Source organism: Ctenopharyngodon idella, chromosome 1 (assembly GCF_019924925.1).
Source record: "Ctenopharyngodon idella isolate HZGC_01 chromosome 1, HZGC01, whole genome shotgun sequence".
Lineage (NCBI taxonomy): Eukaryota > Metazoa > Chordata > Actinopteri > Cypriniformes > Xenocyprididae > Ctenopharyngodon > Ctenopharyngodon idella.
Window position 1 is genome coordinate 21,554,583 of NC_067220.1, and position 22,233 is coordinate 21,576,815.

Here is a 22,233-nt window from a genome sequence, read left to right on the forward strand (position 1 = left end):
ATTTTAAAAATAAAGTTAGGGAGAATCAATGAATTATGAATAATTTACTGCCATTGTGAGGATAACATGTAACCATGTAATCAATAAAAAAAGTAACTGTAGTCTGATTACGAGTATTTTAAAATGTAATATAATTAATTACAAGTACTTAATGTTTGGAATCTGATCGCGTAATCCAGATTACATGTAAATATGTTGGGTCTGACTGAAAAAAGTAGTAGTCTTAGTATTACAAAAAACATTCCATTTATTTCAATCACTCTGCCAGCAAACCTTTCATGACAGAAGACCTCGACTGTGCTAGCAATGGCTAATGGTGATTACACACCAGAAGTTTCAGGCAACCTTGGCCTGACCTGCTAAAGTCTAAAAGTGACGAATAATCCCACAAAATCCAATTCTGATAGAAAATCTATACAGAGCTGCAAACAAATTAAAGAAGCACAAAAAGATTCTGTGCACACACAAGCTTTTCTCACAGGGCCTGACTATTAAGGAATCAATGATCATTGAGTGATAAATGTCTCAGAGGCCAGAATTAACTGAGCTGTGATGAATTAAATACTGAAATCTTTAGAAGTAAAACAACACAAAGTAATGTTGCATGAAACACTTTTGTTATCAAAATGTTTAATGAATAAATTTTACAGTGGAGACACATTTCTGGAACGACTGTACAGAGGCTATTAAATGTAAATTCCATTGCTCCATTAGGCTGCTTGTCCAGAACACGGCATTAACCCTCAAAATAGGCATGCTAGGCAGTTCATGAGATCATTTCCTGTAGTATGGCTCTGACTTGGACCGGGTCAGTTCTGCCTTTAGTTTCTCTCTGAACTTCACCCATCAATTTGTTCAATACTTTCTTATTACCCCCTCTGATAATCTGAACCTGCAACAAAATTTATTTGCAAAAATTAGTTTGCCAGTTATCAGGGTTGTCAACTAGTTAATAATAGAGTTATTCTGATAATCTGAAGATGCAAAAACAAAATAATTTTAAGGAATAGTGTACAAATTATTCTTGGCAAGCAGCTCATCTTATAAATAAATACATTTATACATTTTATATTTGTACTAGCTCAAAATAATTAAAGACAAACTCCGTTTTTTAAGGTGGATTAATGTCTGGATTTACCTCCTCAGTGTGACTGTCCACAACCCTCTGACAGATCTTTCGTAGCTCCTCTTTGTCATTTATCATCCACAAATTCTGCTCCTTCACTATCTGGCCCACTGTCTTCTCTGGAGCTTTCCACATCTCCTGGAAAACCTGTGCTCACCACGTACAAACACAAAACAGGCCAGTGGTTTAAAGAGAACCTCACATAACGTGGCTTGAACATCTGTCAGCCAAATTAAGGATTTTCCCCCATTTGTTTTTCTCTCTTACTTGTTTGGCAGTCGAGGATGAAATGTGACCAGATTCCACAAGATTGATCAGCTCAGCAAGAGCACATGGAGAGATGGGACTAAGAAAGAAAGGGAGAGATTAGTTCGAAAGAACAGAGAGAGATGTGAGAAAACATCAAGAATTAGAAATATTATGACCCAGCCTCATTACTGGATGGGTTAAACATGGCTTCTTTCTGTGTTCACACAATTTGGCCCCACTCATATACTAGTGAGCTCAAGAAAACAAGAGATGATCATTGAGGCAGTTTCTGATCACTGAGCTGGAGGAGTCCCAGAAAAACACTCCGTATATACATCCCTAGGCATGGAGTGAACGCAGCCTCCATTATGTATTATTTACTGACTGGAAACAATATTGGTGAAAAGGAATAAAACAAACAGACTGGAAATAAGCCCCCGGCATGTACACACAAAAGACACACTTCCTCTCTCCCAATTTCTTGGAATTATTTATTCTAATTTATTTTCCAATGTGTTGGATGTATCGCTGCTATTGAATGATTGTTCTCAGTGCTGGCTCACCTCTGAGAGACTTTAAGATTCTGAATATTCAGATTTCCCATCAGCTCATTCATCACCCAGCCAATCACCTTCCTCGGTTCTGCCTTGGTCATCTTAACAACACTCTCAAAGTAGTCCATAAGCCCGTCCTCATTCTGAAATTGAATAGTTATCATATAATTTGAGTCTTTTAAATTAATAATAAATATCTGAAAAAAAAGTAAAAAAGTATAACAAATGATAAGATTAACCCAAAACTATGGAAGCCTGTTTCCAATTCAGAGTACAAAAATAAGATTGTGAACAAAACCATACAGCAATTATGCAATTGTGAGATAAATTTTAAGAAATTAAGTCGCATTGTGAGATATGAAGTGACAATTATGAAATAAAGTTGCAATTATGAGAAATAAAGTCACTATTGTGAGACATAAAGACAAATTAGAAGTCACAGTTGTGAGATAGAAGTTACAAAGAATACTGTTGCAATTATGAAAAATAGTCACAATTGTTAGAAACCAAGACAATTATGAGAAGTTGTGATTAAAAATATTAAAAGTTAAAACAAATAAAGATGCAATTACAAGGAATAAAGTCACTATTCCAAGAAATGGTAGTAACTGTTAGATGAAGTCAGAATTATAAGAAATATTTGGCTTTGTGAGATAAAAAGACAATTGAAGTTGCAACTGTGAGATTTACAAGAAATACTTGCAATTATGAGGAATAAAGTCACAATTATGAGAAATGTTCACAATTGTGAGATATAAAAAAATTATGAGTAGCAATTGTAAGATAGTTGCAGTTAAAAAAAAGTTGTAATTACATGAAATAGTTGCCATTGTGAGATATAAATTCACAATTAAAAGAAATAATTATGCAATTGTGAGAATTAAAGTGAGATATTAAGGTATGATTCAATATTTGAAGAAAGAATAATATGGGTATGCACATGACGTCACCGTCAGCTGCTGAGTGGCAGCATTGGTTTTCAGCGTGAATGCCACGAAAAACACACAAAACACATCTAAAACGGGAAATAGTTGTGTGATTAACTGTATAAATAGATTTGACAAGAATATTTTTACAGGTTGTCGAAAGCTACAGAAAAGAGAAGCAAATGGATTGCTGCGATTCACAGAAACAACTGGACTCGTACAATTTGCAGTTATCAGTGTCAATATGTTGAATTTTGGGTTAAAACCATACCATATATGATATACAATGCCATTTTAATTGTTATATATTGTACTGACAACTCATCAATTAAATATTTACCATCTTATATTCTGCATCATTTTACAGTTTTTGTCAGTGTTTATTAAAAAACATCCAAATTTTAGGGCTGGATGATATGGCGTTACATATAACACTGATATAAGTGATCACCCAGATTTAGACCTACTACCTATATTGTATTTATATATAAAGCGTTCACAGGCAAATTTGCTTTGTGTATTTCCCAGTGTCAAAATCAGGCACATATAAATGTCATTAAGCACTATTCCTAGCCTGTATGTCACCATCCATGGATCAATTGTTCTTTGGTAAATTGTAAGGAACACTATCAAGTCCATCTGCCTTTAACTTAAACTGATAATAGTTTGTTTTACTTGCATTTTCGCAGTTTCCCCTAATAAATCCAGTCATGCAGCAGGCTCTTTTGCCACTCGGTGCAGCCGAGGAGGGCGTGTTCCAGCGGGAAAGTGACGTCAATACATACCCTCTATTGCAACTGTGAGATTTTAAATCATAGTGCTTACAACTGGACAAAGTTATAAATACAGTTGGAATTAATTATCTTAAAAGGATCGGAGTGCCTGATGGGAAATGTGTGCCATAAAACAAGCATGCACGGCTAGCATTTAGACTTTCTCACCACCAGCGTGAAGCTGTGCTCTCGCAGAATGCCGTACGTCTCCACAAGCCTCATTCTCCTCACAGACGGCAGCTCTGGCAACTGGGCACTCAGCCTGTCAATCACCACAGCCTGGGCGGGGTCAACACCAGCAGGCACTGAAGCTTCACTCTCATAAACAAACAGTGGCGGCAAGTTGGGCTCTGGCATGAACCTGAGAGATAAAGCGAGAAAATGTATGTACATACAACACAACAGAAGGCGTGATTCAAGCAGGTCATGTGGGGAAACACAAGAGCGTGTTCTTATCAGGCACAGATAAGCCAGCGTTTGTTGTGTTCAGACAGCGTGTGTCATCTCAAGGCCTAATCTCTAGCCCTCTCTGTCTCTGTCACACCTTCCTCATATATCTCTTCAACCTAAACCGGCCACACATGTCCAGCCACCGTGTGTCCGAGAGCGTCCTCTCCAGTGGCAGTCCATCAGAGGCAAGGGAGGCTGAGCCCCCTTTAAAAATGTATTAAAAATTAATTTAAAGATTGATGTGATAAAACTAACTCCTGTTTTGATCAATTTACAAATAAGCTTAACTCACATGCATATATATTTTTTCCTGCGTCGTACTGTAGCTGAGGCGAGTTCTGATCGTTGCGACACGTCTCAGATTAATAAAATGACCAAATCAGAATGGATATATTCACATTACACATTTGTTTCTCTCAAAAAAATGCAGCTGAAAAGGCAAAACTGAAAACAGAAATTACTTCTTTCTGCATAGATAACCAATCATTAATACTGTACGAGTCGGTAAGATGTTTTTTGCAAGTTTTTGAAAGAAGACTGCATTTATTTCATAATACAGTACAATGATAATACAATGAAAATACAGTAAAACAGTAATACTGTGAAATATTATTACAAACTCTTTGTAATAATATAATTATAATTATAATTATTATAAACTCTTTGGATATATATATATATATATATATATATATATATATAGATAGATAGATAGATAGACAGATAGATACAGTCAAACCAAAAATTATTCAGACATTTTTGATATATTTTTACTAGTGGGTGAAGGTCACTATAGTTCATTTATGTAAGCGAGGATAGCAAAATCAAGTAAACTGTGACATTATTCTTAAAAATTCTTCATACAGTGGACTACCAGTAAAATTGATAACAATTTGGAACCAAAAATTATTCAGACACTTGGTTGACCTGACCATGTTTTGCTTAAGTGTTCTGACATAATTAAGATTAATTTTTTCTGACACAGTTTAACTCTGAGATCTTGTCATATTTTATTACCATTTTTTTTAAACTATAGTGAATAAACTGTATTAATGAATGAAATGTTCAAGGTGTCTGAATAAATTTGTTTGATTTTATATATATATATATATATTTAAAGTTATATGTGTGTAGATGGAAAAGTGGCTTTCCAATCATTTATAAATCTTTTGCTCACGGTCTGTAGATGGCACTGCATGATTTGCTCCATTTCTTTACTACTTGCATCCACTCTTCCCTCCCTCCTCCTTTATGTGGATCTACAGCTGCATTATCACAGCACAGGTGATGCATCTTCAGTCCTTCATACAAACACTTGTCTAGTCTTCCTGTCCTCTTCCTCCTCTATTTTGTCCCCCCGATCACTCTCTTTCCCTCAATCCATCCATTGGATGGATGGATCTTTCCATCCATCCATCCTTTCCCTCCATCTCCATGCTTGTTGTCTAAAAACTCAGTATTTTCTGCTGCTTTCCTTTCACCTGTTTTCCTTTTATCCTGCACTGTCTATCTCCCCTTTACTTCATCACTCTTTCCAGTGTCCTCTCCTGTTTTTCTTTATCTAACCTCCCTGTAGCACTCCACAGGATGGAGCAGATTTCACTCATCTGCAGGGTTCAATGGAGGGTTATGCTCACCTGTAGTCCTGTAGGCCTTCCTTATCCCTCATTGGAATTGTGTTACTGGCAAGAGAGAGAGAGATGGAAATAAATTGGCTTAAAAAAAAAAAAAGTTACAAGCAAAGTATGTTCTGATAGATCTGATCTTCTTACAGGAATTTAGAGTTTACATGTACAGTCAGCTGGTCATTATTACCATGCAGGAGTTATGGTGAGTGATTATGCATTATAAGTCAACATTTTGAGTGATTGTGCATTATAAATCAACATTCTGAGTGAATGCTGACTTCACAAGTTCTGTTTTATAATAATTATGATAATTCTTTTACCTTCCTTCTTTGTCAATTACAAATTCTACTGATAGCTTTGTCAATGGAGTGAGAATAGTAAACAATTTTAACAATTTAGTAAACATTTTTTTGCATGAATTTTGAATAAATGTGAATTTTTTAAATACATTTTTAAATGTATTAAAGAAAACAATTCTTTTTAATTGTAATAATATTTTACAATATTACTGTTTTTACTGTATGTTTGATCAAATAAATGCAGCCTTGGTGAGTATAAAATCTTGACTATATATAAATATACATACATATATATATATACACACACACACACACACACAGGTGTTCCCTTTCTCGTTAATCTAAAACTCTACTTTTTGGGTTATGTGTTATGTTGCTTTTGTATCAACCTGATGGGCTTTATTTAGATATAACAACCAGCTCATTGTACATTATCCTAGAAATTACATGGCTACTAACCAAATAAAACATGAATGATCCTAAATTTTTTTGAAATTATGTGATAAGAGACCAAAAGTCAATTAAAGTTTTGCTGCCATTATACACATATATTTGACTGCTGTGATTGACCAATTAGAATAAAGTATACCAGAAGGTTGTGTACTAAGCACTTATAGATTGGTGGTTTGTGCTAGCAGATCATATCCAAGAGCAGGAGGACACAGCTGTGAGATGAGACTTGTATTTCATGGGCAGATGCTCACAATAATACTGCTCTGTCATCTGTAGAGAGCATGAATTAGTGTGTGTGTGTCTGGTGCTGCCATGTGTACAAGTCAACACATGACAGAACTACTGAGGTCAAATGACCACATTCATCTTTTGTCACAGATGGACAGGAAAAAGACCAAGGGAAAAGTATGCTGCCCATGACTAAACGCAATATTTCCTGAATCACTATTTGCCAGTGCTGCACAATCTACAGAGCCACAACAAAAGAAAACAGTTTGCAGTTTGAATTGAACATGACATTAAAAAAACAGTGTATCACAAAATAATGTGTCTATTGTGTTGTCTTCACTGGCTGCACACACAAAAAACAGCATGACAAGTGTAGCTTGATTCACGAACAAATGAACGTTATTGGTTTTAATAAGTATGACGGATCCTTCAAGGAACTCACTGAATCAATCACAGTGGTTCTTGACTTCATTCAAAAGTTTGGGGTCAGTAAGATATTTTAATGTTTTTAATATGTTTTAAAATGTAATGTATTCCTTTGATGTCAAAGCTGAAGTTTAACAGCTTAGTAGTCTTCAGTGTCTCATCATCCTTCAAAAATGTAAAAATCATTGCTGATTTGGTGCTCAAGAAATATTTCTAATTATTATCACAGTTGTGCTTGTGCTGCTTAATATTTTTTAAATATTTTAATATTTGCAATAGATGCTATTTACACTAAGTGCAAATAGCGATAGATGGTATTTACACTAAGTGCAAATAGCAATATATTCTATTTACACTAAGTGACAATAGCAGCATTTTCTTAGTGACAGATGCTATTTACACTAAGTGAAAATAGCGATAGATTCTATTTACACCATGTAAAAGTATAAGTTCTTTGCAATAAGAGTAAATTGTAATTAGATGCTATCTATACTTTATATTGGCAGATACTATTTGCACCTGAGTATTTTTGTACATTAACAGGATGCAATAATATCATAGAGTGTAAATTATTATATTTATTAAAATTATTAAATGGATGCTGCCTTATTAAAATCCCCCCCTACACCATTCCCTAACCCTACGCGATAAACACTTTTAATATTATTAAACACTCGTTTGAAGTTTATTTCCACTTTTAGAATATTATTTTCATTTTTATTGAAAATAAATGCAAGCTTGGCAAAAGGTGGATTCGAACCTCCGTCGATCGCATTAAAAGCCATGTCTGCGAGCCTTACTCGCTACTGCTACGCCACTGAAGACATTGAATTCCTTGCATCCTTTTTAAAACTTAAGTGGCCTAACTAGACATTGGTGGGCGGAGCTAGTGTAAATAGCGTTTGCCAACAAAGGACGCTATTTGCACTTAGTGTAAATAGACACTCCGTTATGGAAACTTGATTTTCTTTCTTTTCCAACATTTATTGAGATTTCAATGATAAATAGAATGTTCAGTAGATCATCATTTATTTGAAATAATATTTTTATCATATAATAACTATGTAAAAAAATGTACAGTCAATTTTGATTAACTCAATGCATCCTAGGAATAAAAGTATTAATTTCTTAAAAAAATCTTACTGACCCCAAACTTTTAAACAGTAGTGTACTTACTGAACCACAAGTCTTGACTTTAAGTGATGTCCAGCTTGAATCAAAGCAATAACTTGTGAAACAATAATTAGCAGCATTATGACTGGTTGTTTTTTGGCATTGTATTATGTTCTTATATGGTTGGTTTGAACTGTTTAAGAGTAGAAAACGGGCTTCTCTGTTGCAAAAACAGAATTCTGTCAGAAACACTGACTAAACCTGAAGTAGAAGCTCAATGTGTTCAATGTGTGTGATCAGCCATGAGACGCTAAACATTTAATCCGACATGAATAATTTTAAGTGGCTGTGGGTTTAAAATGCAATAAGAAACCAATATAGAATCTGAGACTCAAACAATGTAAAACAAAGCTTGTCTAATTGCATTGCTCTGTTCCAGTTGATATCACAAGAGAATGCAGTGCTTGTAGAAATCTGCCTGTTCTGGGCCTCCTTACCCAGATTTGCTGTCAAATGCTCGGGTCTCATTAAGAACCGTCCCACCGCTCTGTAGAACCTCCATCTGTCTCTGGATCTCGTAGTCTATGGAACATGTATCAAGAGAGGTCCAATCAAACTCTAACCACAACCTTCTGCCAACAAAAGACCCTAAAGTACTTTTGAAATGGCTGCACATCAGCATTTTTCCTCATGACTGCTTAAACGAGCTTTTGGGGGAAATTGTAGTAGTGTAGAAAACCACTGGTAATCCTTTAGTTTTAGGCCAATGTGCAGCATTAAACAAGTATAATAGCTGCCTTTTCAAGACATCAAAACAAAACATATTAAATATTAATTAAATTGCACAACTTTCTCTCGAGAACAGTGTAAAATAGGGTTTAAAAGAATCATGTCACATTCAGCGATTAAATATTTTTCAATGTTTATTCTGTCTTTCATTGACAGCACTATTTAATCTTCTTGTCCTTGACAGGCATGTTTATGTGGGTCTTCAACACTCATTATTTTCTTGGATCAAATCAGTCAGATTTCTTTTGAGTGAAACTCCTGGTTTTAAACACAACTTTGTGTGTGTGTTAATGCAGCAGAGATGATGGCTTCTGCAGCCTTTATTCAGCGGTGTACATCTTGACAGAGCATTTAACACGAGACAGAGACGGATTGAGGTGAAAATGCTTATTCTTCGTGTTTCTTATCTGGAGTTTGCAGTCTGACTTTCAGCTCTGGCATAATTACACACATACACTCATTCCCTCCAACTGATGCCAGGCTAAATGTGACAACCACACAAGAAAAGTGACTTCCAGCTATTACTAAAGTGCGTGCGCGTGTGTGTGCGTGTGTGAGTGTGTGTGAATACGAGTGCAGCATGATTAAAAGATTTCTGAAACCCACTGGCTAAAAGTCTATTTCATTCCCTCGACACGTCTTGCTGTACTGAGGAGCGGCAAAGAGATTTTACTGCACACTTATGCTTAAACTAGAAAAACCCTCTCTAAACCAACAGGCAGATCTTGATATCCATAAAATTCTTTCTCAGTATCAGTTAGACATATCCTTACCTATGGCTTTGGCCAGGTGCCTGACACTGTTGATGTTTTTGACCTCTGTCCTCACTCCCAAAGGCTCTCCAGGTCGATGCACGGACACATTGGCATCAACCCTAAGCTGCCCCTCTGTGAGAGAAAAGAAAGAGGGATCTGATGAGAATCACTCTAACAGTCATTACAATTCAACCATCCACAGCTCTCAAAACCCCTGCTTAACAAACAGTGCATACATTTGAATTTGAATGATTTATTTGCATGAAATACTGTATTCTGGAGTGCACCGTTGAATAGTCTGCAACAGATAAACAATTTGCTGTATTTTGCTTCAGGGGGTTTTGATTAAACAAGAGCTATTGAATTTTTCATCACAGGAAGACAATAGGTTGATTGAGCGGTGACACGTTAAGAAGGGTTGAGGAACAGGTCAGTTATTTTCTCATTTGAATATGTGTCTCCTACACAGACACTACATTTTATCAATGTTCCTTAATGTTCTTAAAGTGTGTAACTGAAACTGTGACTAAGATACATCTCAGTGCATTCAAAGCACAAATACTAGTGAAGTTGGAAAGGGGGAAAAGTGTGGGAAAAATGGGGGGGACCTACAGTCCTTTTACGCTTATATAGCCTACTCGTTTAGCCCTGATAGTATGTGTTACAATGCCAAGACATCCTATATATGTGTGCCTTTTTCAGTTTTAGAGATGATTTTCTTTTTTTTGATTGTAAACAAACAGAATTTTGTGAACATTTGCTCATCTACAATATATGTTAAGATGTATGTTAAAATGGCATTCAGCATACATTTCTGCAATATTCATGATTTAAGACGTACGCGAGTCCATGTGTGTTTATCAGATGTTTGAACACAAAAATTAGCGTGCAAGGCTTTCCACATGATGTGCTCTTTAATAGACATCTTGGTGATATATGGAACACTGTGTACTGGGCTGGTTGGTCTATTGAAAATACTATATCTGCAAAGATTTTGCTGCCAATATAAAATTAAAGAAACACTCCACTTTTTTTGAAAATAGGCTCTTTTCCAACTCCCCTAGAGTTAAACAGTTGAGTTTTACCGTTTTCGAATCCATTCAGCCAATCTCCGGGTCTGGCGGTACCACTTTTAGCATAGCTTAGCATAGTTCATTGAATCTGATTAGACCGTTAGCATCTCGCTCAAAAAGCAGGTGCAGCAGGCGCAATGATATTGCGCAGCGTCTCTCACAAATGTCTCCATGGTTGCAAGGCATGCTCCCTGTGCAAGCAGGGGGTCACAGGCGCTGCGTAATATCATTGCGCCTGCTGCACCCATGGTACGGCAGCAAAGTTCCTTGATTATTACGCCGGAATGAGAGTATAGTTCCTAGCCATATCGGCCTAGAAAATCGCAACTTTTCATTTTTCATCGGTCTTAGTACACGATGTAACTACAGAAGAGTCAAGTTTTAAATAGGAAAAATATCGAACCTCTTTGGTCATTTTTGAGCGAGATGCTAACGGTCTAATCAGATTCAATGAACTATGCTAAGCTATGCTAAAAGTGGTACCGCCAGACCCGGAGATCGGCTGAATGGATTCGAAAACGGTAAAACTCAACTGTTTAACTCTAGGGCAGTTGGAAAAGAGCCTATTTTCAAAAAAGTGTTCCTTTAAGCAACATTAGGATTATTGTGATCATTTTAACATACTTTTTTAGCCATAATGCAATCTTTACCTGTCTTATTAAAACAAATGTTTAAATAACAAATCTTAAATTTAAAGTTCAGGTTCAACTAATCTCTGTGAATGAATTCAAATTGTCCTTTTCAGTGAATCAGTTCTCATTCAACAACTTGTTTGCCTATTAAAAAATGTTTGCACAGCAAATTATTGTATGAAAGGGATAGTTCACCCAAAAATGGAAATGCTGTCATCATTTACCCACCCTCAAATTGTTCCAAACCTGCATGAACTTCTTTCTTCTGCTGAACACAAAAGAAGATATTTTGAGGAATATGGGTGACCAAACAGTTGATGGAACCCATTGACTTCCATAGTATGGGGGGAAAAATGGGGCCCATCAACAGTTTGGTTAACAACATTCTTCAAAATATCTTCTTTTGTGTTCAGCAGAAGAAAGAAATTTATACAGGCTTAGAACAACTTGAAGGTGAGTAAATGATGACAGAATTTCCATTTTGGGGTGAAACATATCCCTTTTAATTGTTAAAATATTAGTTTAATATTAGTATGATTTAGTTTTGTTTTTTTCTATTTAGATTTAGTTTTACTGTATTTTACTTCTTGCATTAAACATTTTCTACAACATAAATCTATCTATTGGCAGGGGCTGTTTGGTCACAATGATGGCTCTTCTGACATAAATATTGAGATAAACTGAATATAACCAAATGGCTGAAAAATATAGAGGTTTTCAGCCATATGGGCCATTCTTATGGTTACTGGGTGGATTACTAACTGGATTACTAATAACGTTGGTGCAAGCAATGTGATTTGTGTCTGAGACCAACTCATGGGAATAAATGTGTGTAGACGTTAAAGGTTCTGATCGATGTTAGCTGTAGGGGGTGTATTAAATCACCGGACATGTTGCCCTGGCAGGTGCCCAGAGCCTGCAGGATGAGCTGAAGCTCTCTGACGGCAGCTGCTGCCTCCTCTCCACAACACATCTCTGGCTCCATCACCAGCTCCATTAGACCTACACCTACAGACAGAGAGACACAGCCTTCATATCAGACACGGTCCTGTCCACAAAGATACAGTCATTATGTTTCTGTATAAGAGTAAAGCAGGATCACCTGCTCTGTTGAGATCTATTAGAGTCTGGCTCTGTTCATTGTCATGAAGACTCTTTCCACTGTCTTGCTCAAGCTGGATCTGTTTGATTTTCACACTCTTAGTTACAACTTGATTCCTTCTGTGACCTTCAAAATGACTATAGACCAGTGTGCCATCCACTGCTATGGGAAGCCTCTGCTGAGTGATCTGGTAGCCTGCCTGAAAACACACACAAAAAAAAACTGTTACACAGCTAAGCAATGGTCACTGTCAAGACCATTTGAATTGCTACACAGAAGTTTAATCTAGATCTAAATAGATCTGTTACAGTAATGTACTTTCTGACCAGGGGTTTCCAAACAGCAGGAGAGTGCTAGGAGAGCCATGTAAAATAATAATAATAATATTAATAGATTTTGTTACATTTTCATTCTGGATTTTAAAAACTGGTCTGAAATTATATTATTAAATCACAATTATTTTATTCTATTGACATCCATACTTCTATTTTTCTCTGCGGGTTTATACATCTAAAAATACAGAGTTCGAAAAATACAGTCTTTTAGGTCTCATTCACACAGAACGCGTTTTTGCTTTGAAAAAACTCAAGGTCTCGAGATGCATTTTTTAAAAGCTGAACTGATTTTAACTTGAACGCCGTGTTTTTAGAACGCCATGTCACGCGCGAGACGGTTCAAAAGACGCCAGACGCGAGCGCAACGGTTTTGCATGTCCGTCTAGCGCATTTACATAGAAAAACAATGGAAAAGTAGCGCTTTGGAATGGAAAAACACGTTCTGTGTGAACGAGCCCTTAGTAGAACTTAATAGAAACTAAATATTTTCTAGACAATATTTTACACATGCACTACTGTTCAAAAGTTTGGGGTCATTAATATTATTTTTAAAGAAATTAATACTTTTATTTAGCAAGGATGCATTAAATTGATCAAAAGTGACAGTAAAGACTTTTATTTTTCAAATAAATGCTGTTCTTTTGAAGATTCTATGATTGTATTCATCACGGGAAAAAATGTATCACGGTTTCCACAAAAATATTAAGCAGCAACACTGATTTGAACAATGATAATTGATATTAGAATGATTTCTGAAGGATCAGGTGACACTGAAGACTGAAAAGTAATGATGCTGAAAATTCAGCTTTGTCATGACAGGAATAAATTTTGTTTTAAAATATATTAAAATAGAAAACAGTTATTCTGAATTGTAATACAATTTCACAATACTACTGTATTTTTAACCAAATAAAAGCATAAGAGACTTCTTTCAAAATATTTTAAAAATCAGACCAACCTCAACCTTTGAAAGGTAGTGTATTTATTGTTTTACACAGTATAAATTGGGTTTTTCTTTAAACATTAAAATATATAGTTGCCTTTTTTATTTTAGGGGATCATATTTGGGTGACTGTAGCATCAAAGCCACTGCTTTGGTTTGGGTCAGACCTCATCCACTTGACTTCAAATCTAATTGAATGACCTTAAAACATCAATATTGTATAATCACAGAAGTGTTTAGTGAAGAACCATCATCAGGATCAAATCTGGTGTTGAACAGGGTTAGGGTTATGACAAAATGAAACTGCATACAGACACTTGTGATCTGGCTACATTTTCAACCTCCTTTAGTTTCACTGTGAAGCAAAACAGAGCACTTGTAACTGTTGCTATGGCAACACCATGACCAAAAGCCACTAGAAATTTATCATAGTTATTGGCATGCAAAAGAGTAAAGGAAAGAAAAAAAACAATTATCCATTACCATCTGTGTGCTGTACCTGATCAACTAATTCATCACCGGCACAAAAAACAAACAAATGTAAGCACTAAAGAGATTAAATTGGCACTAATGAAGAGTGACAGATTCCTCAGAAGTCAAAGATAACCTCCTCCCGTTCAATATCTGAGCTTTCTCAATGCCAACTCAGACTCTCTTTTTTTTAAGTTCTTGATTACCTTTGATTATTTTGGCTTAAAATTGGTTTTGTAGTCCATTTGGTAATATAGCATTACAAAATGCATGAAAAAAAGAGGACATGCCTCACAAATCACTTGTATAACAGTCCAAATATATCCATGAATTCAAAACAGTATTCAATATTTTGTCTTGCGGTTATTTTGTGTCGGAACTAAAATGACATTTGAACTTAGTCTAATAATGCAATTTAATTACAAGTTAATTTCACACACTGTGTCTTTACACAAGAGATATCAGGGTATCTGGTCTTCAAATATGATGCCTTGATGTAACAAAAATCAATCTGTAAGGGGGGGGAATCCCATTTATTATTTGATTTTTAATGATAATAAATATAAACCTTTCAAGGGTATCTTGAGCTACGGGGTTGCTAGAGATAGCTTCAACAGTAGCTACACAACTTCATTTTAAGAACATCATATTCAGTTGCAGAATTCCCAATGGAGTACTACATTACCCACACTGCTCAAAAGAGATCTACCAATAAGAGAAGGCGTTGTTACCATGGAAGCAAGAAATGCAGCAATCTGACTCAACAGTAATCCACCACTTCCATAAAACATTGGAAATCACTCCACATTTAAAATCAACTTGTTTATTTGTATATACAGTGCTCAGCGTAAATGAGTACACCCCCTTTGAAAAGTAACATTTTAAACAATATCTCAATGAACACAAAAACCATTTCCAAAATGTTGACAAGACTAAGTTTAATATAACATCTGTTTAACTTATAACATGAAAGTAAGGTTAATAATATAACTTAGATTACACATTTTTCATTTTTACTCAAATTAGGGTGAAGCAAAAATGAGTAAACCCCAAAATAAACACTACTACATCTAGTACTTTGTATGGCCTCCATGATTTTTAATGACAGCACCAAGTCTTCTAGGAATGGAATGAACAAGTTGGCGACATTTTGCAACATCTATCTTTTTCCAATCTTTAAGAATGACCTCTTTTAGAGACTGGATGCTGGATGGAGAGTGATGCTCAACTTGTCTCTTCAGAATTCCCCATAGGTGTTCGATTGGGTTCAGATCAGGAGACACTGAATCACTTTCACCCTGTTCTTCTTCAGAAATCCAACAGTGGCCTTAGATGTGTGTTTAAGATCATTGTCATGTTGGAAAAGTGCACGATGACCAAGGGCACGGATTGATGGAAGCATCTTCTCTTTCAGTATAGAGCAGTACATCTGTGAATTCATGATGCCATCAATGAAATGCAGCTCCCCGACACCAGCAGCACTCATGCAGCCCCACATATGGACACTGACACCACCATGTTTCACTGTAGGCACCATGCATTTTTCTTTGTATTTCTCACTTTTGCGACACCATACAGTTTTGAAGCCATCAGTTTCAAAAACATTTATCTTGGTCTCATCACTCCAGAGTATAGAGTCCCAGTAGTCTTCATCTTTGTCAGCATGGGCCCTGGCAAACTCTAGGCGGGCTTTTTTGTGCCTGGGCTTTAGGAAAGGCTTCTTTCGTGGACGGCACCCATGCATGCCATTCCTCTGCAGTGTACGCCGTGTTGTGTCACGGGAAATAGTCACCCCAGTTTGGCTTTCTACTTCTTTAGATAACTGCAGTGAAATTGCATGCCGATTTTCTTCAACCCTTCTCATTAGAAGATGCTCCTGTCGAGGTGTTAACTTTTGTGGACGACCTGGACGTCTCTGTGAGATGGTTGCAGTTCCATCTTTTTTAAATTTTTGTACCACTTTTGCTACAGTATTCTGACTGATAAGTAAAGCTTTGCTGATCTTCTTGTAGCCTTTACCTTTCTGGTGTAAAGAAATGATTTTCTTTCTCAGGTCTTGTGACATTTCTCTTCAATGTGGTGCCATTGCTGACAGCATGAAATGGGAAGGGGTTTTAACATCCTTTTATAGTCAACTGTCTGCTGGACACCTGTGTAATGAATAATTAGACTCACCTGTGGTTGAATTCTTGTTAAATTAGACATTTGTAGTCTAAAATGTAGCTTTGCTCCAGAGACTTTCAGTGGGGTGTACTCATTTTTGCATCACCCTAATTTGAGTAAAACTGAAAATTTTGTTCTCCAAGTTATATTATTAACCTTACTTTCATGTTATAAGTTTATAACAGATGTTATATAAAACTTAGTCTTGTCAACATTTTGGAAATTGTTTTTGTGTTCATTGAGATATTGTTTAAAATGTTACTTTTCAAAAGGGGTGTACTCATTTACGCTGAGCACTGTACACTGTATATAATACTGTAGACTTATAGCTAATTGTTTTTCAAAATATGAAAAGTTAGCATTTTAACACTTCCGTTTTCATCATCTGGAAATCAATGTTTTTTTTTTTGTTTTTTTTTAAAGGGGACCTATTATGCCCCTTTTCGCAAGATGTAATATAAGTCTCTGGTGTCCCCAGAATGTGTCTGTGAAGTCTCAGCTGAAAAGCTGAAAATACCTCAGAGATCATTTATTAAAGCTTGTCAAATTTGCCCCTATTTGGGTGTGAGCAAAACACACTGTTTTTTTGTGTGTGCCCCTTTAAATGCAAATTAACTGCTGCTACTGGCCCCCTTTCCAAAAGTGGGTGGAGCTTTAACAGCTCACGCTTCGGTTGCTCAACAACAACAAAGCTGGAGAATCTCAAGCAGCCAAAATGACAATCGTCAGTAAAGGTGTTCAGACTTAAATTGTTCAAACCGGAGTCGGATACTGATGGAGAGACTCAGGAAGAAGTTAAAATTTTTTTAAATGCATTTGGATGTTTCTGAATGGTTAGTGGATAAACTTATGTAGTTGCTGTAGAGATGATTCAGCTCATCGACTAGCATGTGCCATCATGTTAATCTTTTGTGCAAATCCAGCATTGAACTGACCCTCGTTTGTGAAGCATTCCGGTGTAAAATGACGGCATGACAACAACACTCTACTACAACAACTCTTCCTCTTCTCTAAAGCAGCCCAACATGGCTTCACCCCCTTTGTTGCGTGTTCCCGGGAGCAGGGTTTATGTAAATTTTGGGGTTTGTGATGTCTCCAACCCGGGAAGAAGCTCGGTGTAGGCCCTACCATCGGTTTGTTGTAGTCTTAAAAAAGTTATTTCTGTAGAAGGAAACATCTCCCTTTGCATTGAACTTTGAGCATCGTAACTTGTTGTTTATGCTCAAACAGCAACATTACACACTAACTAAAGTTAAAAAAGTTAAATCATAATCAAGGACCTCTTTAAAAGGGTTTTAGGTTAAATGCCTGAAATAAGGTCTGTTGTTTACACAAGCACAAGATATTTTTATGTTTTATTCTACTGTATAAAATACATCAGTAATACCCCCTAATGATTTTTATAGCTTTTGCTTGTCTTGAAAAAGGCAGTTGCTAACAAGTGGCTAAATGGGAGTAAAGAGGATTTCAAGGACATTGAATGTTATTACACCGAACAGGAAAACTCATCAACTCAAATTTTAAGGGAAAATGTTATTCAAATAAAGCTCTCGATATACTTTCAAGAGGTGGGTTTGTAGTGCTTGTTAACATATTTATGTTTCTAAATGTCTAAAAAAAAAAAACCCCACTTGTACAACTATATGGCCTCACAAATCCAATACAAGAGCTGAAACATTGCTCGAACCAGAGCTTGAATGTTTTAAGCTTTTAAGAGCTGACACTTGTTATTCATCTACATTAGTGGCAGCTCTTCGGTTTCCCGCCTGTTCAGCATGGATTGCCATCACTTCTTCATTAAAGCTCAGGAAAAGAGAGAGTGATGCACTGGATATATGTGCACGTCTGTTTGACAAACGATGGATCTATAAAGCAGCTAATCAAAAATAACAACCACATAGAGTTGGAAGCATAAGAAAGATGTTCTTGTTTATTGCATTTGTATCATCAGCACTTCTATGCTTTAGAATACGAAGATAAAACTAAGAGATGCTGACAAATGTATCAAGCACCCAGATGTGTGCAGCTAAGGGAACTCACAGGCATGTCTGCATAAAAGTAGTGCTTCCTGTCGAACAGTGACTTCCTGTTGATGGTACAGTTGAGAGCAAGGCCTGTCAATACAGCAGCCTCCACACATCTTCTGTTCAGCACCTTAGGAAACAAAGCAGCAAGACATTCAATAGCATTTATAAATGCAATGAAATTACAGTAGTGTTGATTTATATTGATATCAAAAAGATAATCTAAAAAATTTTTATTTTTGATGTTAATTCAGTTTACTTACTGGCAGTGTTCCTGGTAACGAAGCATCAAAATGTGAGACAAGCGAGTTTGGTGGAGCCAAGAATCTAACATGAGATCCAGAAAACAGCTTTGATGTGGACTGAATCTGAGCGTGGATTTCCAGACCCACAACACCAACCATTTGAGGAAGACTAGAAAACGTAGCACAAGAGATGAAGAGTTCGTGAGAACTGGTAACACTCTACAGTTACTTTAATACATATGGTATTAAAAGACAATTATATAATGCTTTAAACATCAGCAGCTCAATTCCATTAAATTATGAATTTATATGAAGATATATAAATCAAAGTTTATTTTATAAGAATTTAATATTGGTGAGAACAGTTGTTGGTTGCATAAACTGCTAGTCTTACTAGCTGTTCAAATTCAAGACTGGTCATAACTTTTTTTAAGTCAGTTGCATAAAATGTAGGCTAATGGCTAGTTTACCAAACTAGTTTTTAAAATAGAGTCTTAACATAGTGGTTATGTTTAAAAAAATGCAATTGTAAAAAAGAAAAAGGACAAGTAAAATAAATGTGTATCTCAGTAACTATTATGTTTTGAGTCGAAAGTCCAAGAACAGTGGATTTTATGTTGGTTTCAAATACTTATTCAAAAACCATTCAAAAATTTGGGGTCAGTAAGACTTTTATATAAAGAAATTAATATTTGTACTCAGCAACAACACATTAAATTGATCAAAAGTGACAGTAAAGACATTTAATGCTACAAAAAAATTCAATTTCAAATAAATGATGTTCTTTTGAACTTTCTAGGCATTTTGGGGTTTGTGATGTCTCCAACCCGGGAAGAAGCCATCTATCATGTTTTCACAAAAATAATAAACAGCACAACTGTTTTCAACATTGATAATAATAAGAAATGTTACTTGAGAACCAAAAGCATATTAGAATGATTTCTGAAGGATCATGTGACACTGAAGACTGGAGTAATGATGCTAAAATTCAGCTTTGTTATCACAGGAATAAATTACATTTTAAGATATAGGTATATGAGTAGATAACAGTTATTTATTTTAATTGTAATAATATTTCACAATATTGCTGTTATTCATTTTTTTTTTTATCAAATAAATGCAGCTTTGGTGAGCATAAGGGTCTTCTTCTAAAACATATTGAATGCTAATGTAGTTTAAAACCCTAATTAAATAGAATGTGTTTGTAAATTCTGTCACCAAAACTAAATTCCTAACTAAATTCCTAAACTAAATTCCATTATCGTCATATTTTTGTTTAAACAATAAACTGTTGAAATGATGTTCTTCATGAATGTCAGGATGGTGCTATAATTATAACTAACTTACTGTTTTTATGGATTAAATTTAATTAATATAATTTTTTCTATCCAAGATTGTATGTGGTTACTGAGAAAAATAAACCTATCCTAAGAATTATTAACTGGAGTAAAAAAAAAAAAAAAAAAAAAAAGTGCTTCAATTAATGAGCTAACCCTAACCCTAACCCTAACCCTAACGAACACCATCTGTTCTTCTTTGTAGTATCTGTTAATGGGATATACTTTATGTACATTTTTCAGGGAACATGTAAAGTCAAGGTCAGCAATCAAGTGTGGGCTTGCAGTCTGCATTCTGTCAGCAGCACACGTACACTCCAGTAATAAATAAATTTGATTAAAATAATTAAACCAGAGAAAGACTATCACTCATATTCAGTGTGTCATGTTAATGACAAATGTCAGAATGCCTGTCTCCGTCTCCAAACTTATGAACCTCCTATTTACAGTAGACAACATTTTGGGGGGCGTTTTTGATGCCTACCTTTTAGTCTGTACTTTGGACTTAAGTTGATTTTTTGATCCAGATGTCCATATTGTCCTTATCACGAAATTAAAAGTATCAATATGGTACAAACTTAGTGATTTATTAGTGCATTTTCTCAGGCTAAAAAGCATTCTGCTGTATCCTGAAGAGGAGGCTGCCATGCTTGTGTTTGTGTTTGGGCAGCTGGTGCATGTAGTTTTACAAAGCCACAAGGAACTCGCTGGTGTACCGCAGGATGATGATGAAAAAACTTCAACTCCCATAATGCCAGTGGCGCAACGGCAAAGTTTCCGGCGATTTCTTATGACGGCATTCACATACCGCGAATTCATAACTGTGGGTCAGTTGGTGGCGGGAGATTCACGCATGGTCCTACACGTGAATGATCATTTAAGCACTTCTCTGTTTTCAGTACTCGCCTTTCGCTCGTCTCAGTTACAATGGCACTGCAACAAAACGGGACCGCATCCAAAATGCCCAAACACAACGGCGAAACTTCCAGCCATCACCCATCTGTGAACGGGAACGGAGAAATAAAGCGCGATCAGGCCGAGCGGTTCACTTTCACCTCCGAACCTACACTTGAAGATATCCGCCGCATGCAGGCTGAATTCACGGACGAGAGGAACTGGAACCAGTTTCACCAGCCGAGGAACTTGCTGCTCGCGCTGGTCGGAGAGGTCGGGGAAGTGTCGGAGCTGTTCCAGTGGCGTGGGGAGGTGGCAGAAGGTCTACCGGACTGGACCGAGCCGGAGCGGGAACACCTGGCCCAGGAACTCAGCGACGTACTGATCTATTTGGTTGAACTGGCCGAGAAATGCCACGTTGATTTACCTCAAGCTGTTCTGCGCAAAATGGCTCTGAATCGACTCAAGTACCCGGCCAGCAAAGTTCATGGATCAGCCAAGAAATACACTGAATACAAGGACTGATGTGGGCGATTTCATGATGTAGCCAAAGACGATCGTTACTGAACTATTCGAGGGAACTGGTGTTGAGTGCCTTAAAGGTTTCAAACTGTAAAAGTCCACTGGGCTCTTAGTTGCTGATTTTATTCATTTTAATCTCCTGCGTTTGGCACTACTATACTTGGTTTTACGTTAAGCTTTTGTATGTAAGAAATCTGTATGTAAGAAACCATGTTTGCACATTTCCACATGTAAGCAACTTAGTTTTAAATTTCTTCTGTTTTTATTTTACCAAACAAAAGCTGCTAATATAGTTACTTTGTGCTTTGTAGTGTTTTTGCATCACAGTAAAGTGTTTTGCAGCACACATGGTCTCTGTGCAACTGTTCACTCTGGAAACATCAAAACTGACATTTTCCAGCTGCATGTAGCTATACTGACTCAAAGTATTTTATAAACAATACGGTGAATTCAGGTTGATTGGGACACTTTTTGCCATTGAGATGACTGGGAAAAATGTCTCAATCAACCTGAATTGACCTCTATATTAGGTGCTTGTCCATGTAGAGTGCATTTTAGATCAGGGTTCTTTGACTCTGGCCTTCAAGGTCTACTCTTGCAGAGTTTAGCTACAAATCAGATCAAACACCTAAACAGGCAAATCAAGGTCTTTGACTTAAAGATTATTAGAATTGCAGGCAAGGGAATTTGGTCAGGGTTGAAGTTGAACTTTCTGGGACAGTA

The 22,233-nt window shown here is 36.3% G+C and overlaps 2 protein-coding genes across 2 annotated transcripts; one reads left to right on the forward strand and one right to left on the reverse strand.

The window, feature by feature from the left end:
• Positions 1-595: 595 nt before the first annotated feature.
• On the reverse strand, positions 596-20,913 carry gatb (glutamyl-tRNA(Gln) amidotransferase, subunit B). Its single transcript, XM_051901806.1, has 13 exons — positions 20,579-20,913; positions 18,776-18,926; positions 18,529-18,642; positions 12,577-12,775; positions 12,360-12,482; positions 9,788-9,901; positions 8,723-8,807; positions 5,716-5,760; positions 3,797-3,989; positions 1,939-2,072; positions 1,394-1,472; positions 1,139-1,273; positions 596-892 (listed from the first exon to the last, which is right to left on the reverse strand). The coding sequence occupies exons 1-13, from the start codon at positions 20,911-20,913 to the stop codon at positions 767-769; spliced, it is 1,833 nt and encodes a 610-aa protein (XP_051757766.1). The 3' UTR covers positions 596-766.
• A 96-nt stretch (positions 20,914-21,009) lies between these two features.
• dctpp1 (dCTP pyrophosphatase 1) lies at positions 21,010-21,856 on the forward strand. The gene has a single exon (XM_051901807.1). The coding sequence runs from the start codon at positions 21,022-21,024 to the stop codon at positions 21,511-21,513; it is 492 nt and encodes a 163-aa protein (XP_051757767.1). The 5' UTR covers positions 21,010-21,021; the 3' UTR covers positions 21,514-21,856.
• The last annotated feature ends 377 nt before the right edge of the window (positions 21,857-22,233 follow it).